Raw genomic sequence first — 2,026 nt, 5'->3', positions numbered from 1 at the left:
GACATTATATCTGCCATTAAAATTCTTTGTAGATGTTGTTTGGCTAAAATAAGAGTTGGTACTGTGAAAAACAGATCTGCTCTTGATTCTTTATAAAAATACGTTTTCTTGCATAGCTTAATAGACGGGAAACAAATAATTTGTAGTAAATATGCAATGATTAAATATAATTCCTATACTCCTTTAAATAAGAAAAATAAAGGTGAATATATTAAAAATTTATAAAAGACACAAAAAGAGGCATTGCGTAATCATTTAATATTGAAAAACATGCATTTTGAAACATATAATATGGTAAGTTAATTATTAGAATTTATTTAATATTATCCCTCAAAGATCGAAAAACAGTTTTATTGGCTTTGATCTATGGCAATTTTATTACAATTTTGAAGATCCAAAAGCTTTTTTTTGCCTTAAATCATTCGCTTTTTTAAACATAATACCGAATCACATTGATGTAAGTAACATGAACATAAAGCGAAATACCAAAATTTACTTGAATTACAGTGAGGAAAGGCAACTTGAAAATGTTGACTTAGGAAAGTTTTAGGAACTGCCCCTTATCGTGGACCTTTGGACAGGACTTTGGGTAGTCGCTGATCTTCAAAATGGGTCCTGGTTTGGAACTGAAATAGAGCTTGATGTCGACTTGACGCAATTGGCGGCCAGAACGTCGACCTGCGGCCTCATCACCGGATCTTCCCGATTTTCCTGACCCTGCCTCGTCATCCTCGGAAGCCTTCTCCTGATTCTTCTGAAGTAATCTCTTCATCTGGGCCTGCATGGCACGCCACTCGTCCAGTGTGAGTTGCACCGGCGAATCCTTCGATGAATTCTTCTCTACAGCCGCCTTGGATTGGATGGGCACATCCTGCGATTGCTTGTTCCTGCGAGAATCGTCCTTCTGGTGCATCTGGATCTCCTGCTCCGGCGATCCCCAGTTATGGGCCCCGGCCCCATTGCGCTTGTCCACCGCCTTGACACCAGTGCGTTTCGATCCGGAATGGCGATCAAAGATCCGGGCACCACGATGATTGCGTCCGTGCCCGGATTCCGATTCTTTGACCTCCGGAGCTGCTAGCTGTATATCCTTTACCCTATCCTTTTGGGCTGCAATCATTGAAGGAGTCGAATTGTTCTTGTCCTTCTCCAGCTTGGGCTGAAACAAACGGGCCGTTTTCTGCGGCCTTGGCGGCATCTTCTTGAGGGCAGTCAACAGGAGGGCGTACCTGTTCATCCGTACGATCCTGCGACCATAGTTCAAACTCACGCAGGATAAGTCCATGCCATCCTCGTAGGGGCAACGATAGCCGTAGCACGAAGTCATCTTCGATATAAATATGATAGAAAGGTATGCAAGTAGGAGCTCTCCAGTGAACTGAGTGACAACCGAAGGCAACCTGTGAAGCTGTTGTCCAGGATTGCTTTGAGGACTGAAAATGGGTAACCCTTCATTCTATTGGAAACTTATTTATGATCTACAGTTTTTTAATCTTTAATTGGGCTTAGTTTTATTATAGAGGGTTTGTAAATGACTTAACCCTTAAATTCTCTTTTGTTGTTGTACTATCCTTTTGTAATTTATACCTTGTTTATAGATTGTTACATTTACTGATTAATATCCATTGGTAATATTAAAAGGGTTGAAGTATTTTCATTTATAAATTTATTTACTTAGACCACAAGAAATATAATATTTTTATTTCCACCGGCGGCATTACATATTCATTAATCATCATCATCATCATTTTTTATAAATTTTATCAGTTACATGACAATATTATACAACGAATTTCATTTGCATTTCGAGTCAATCAATAAATAACACAATAACATTCGGTTTCTTTGTAATGGACTTTATTTATGCGTGTCAAGTCCCCACAGCACTTTCTGTGACCAAGAATGAGAATTTGTTTTGAAAAATTATGTAACATTTTCACTGGGCTGCCATAGTTGCGGAGCTTTACACTTGGGCTTCCATCTTCCAGCTTCCAGCATAATTTTCTGGTATTATTATTTATAACTT

At 38.8% G+C, this 2,026-nt stretch overlaps 1 protein-coding gene across 1 annotated transcript; it reads right to left on the bottom strand.

Moving 5' to 3' along the window:
- Positions 1–440: 440 nt before the first annotated feature.
- LOC119557173 lies at positions 441–1,393 on the bottom strand. Its single transcript, XM_037869778.1, has one exon. The coding sequence runs from the start codon at positions 1,325–1,327 to the stop codon at positions 536–538; it is 792 nt and encodes a 263-aa protein (XP_037725706.1). The 5' UTR covers positions 1,328–1,393; the 3' UTR covers positions 441–535.
- Positions 1,394–2,026: the final 633 nt, after the last annotated feature.

This window comes from Drosophila subpulchrella, chromosome X (assembly GCF_014743375.2).
Source record: "Drosophila subpulchrella strain 33 F10 #4 breed RU33 chromosome X, RU_Dsub_v1.1 Primary Assembly, whole genome shotgun sequence".
Classification (NCBI taxonomy): Eukaryota; Metazoa; Arthropoda; class Insecta; order Diptera; family Drosophilidae; genus Drosophila; species Drosophila subpulchrella.
The sequence above is the reverse complement of the archived record's forward strand: the minus strand, read 5'-3'. Positions and strand labels throughout refer to the sequence as shown.

What these genes read in the sequence shown, in the direction of transcription:
- LOC119557173 (XM_037869778.1), bottom strand. Translation starts at nt 1,327, where the DNA reads ATGACTTCGTGCTACGGCTATCGTTGCCCCTACGAGGATGGCATGGAC.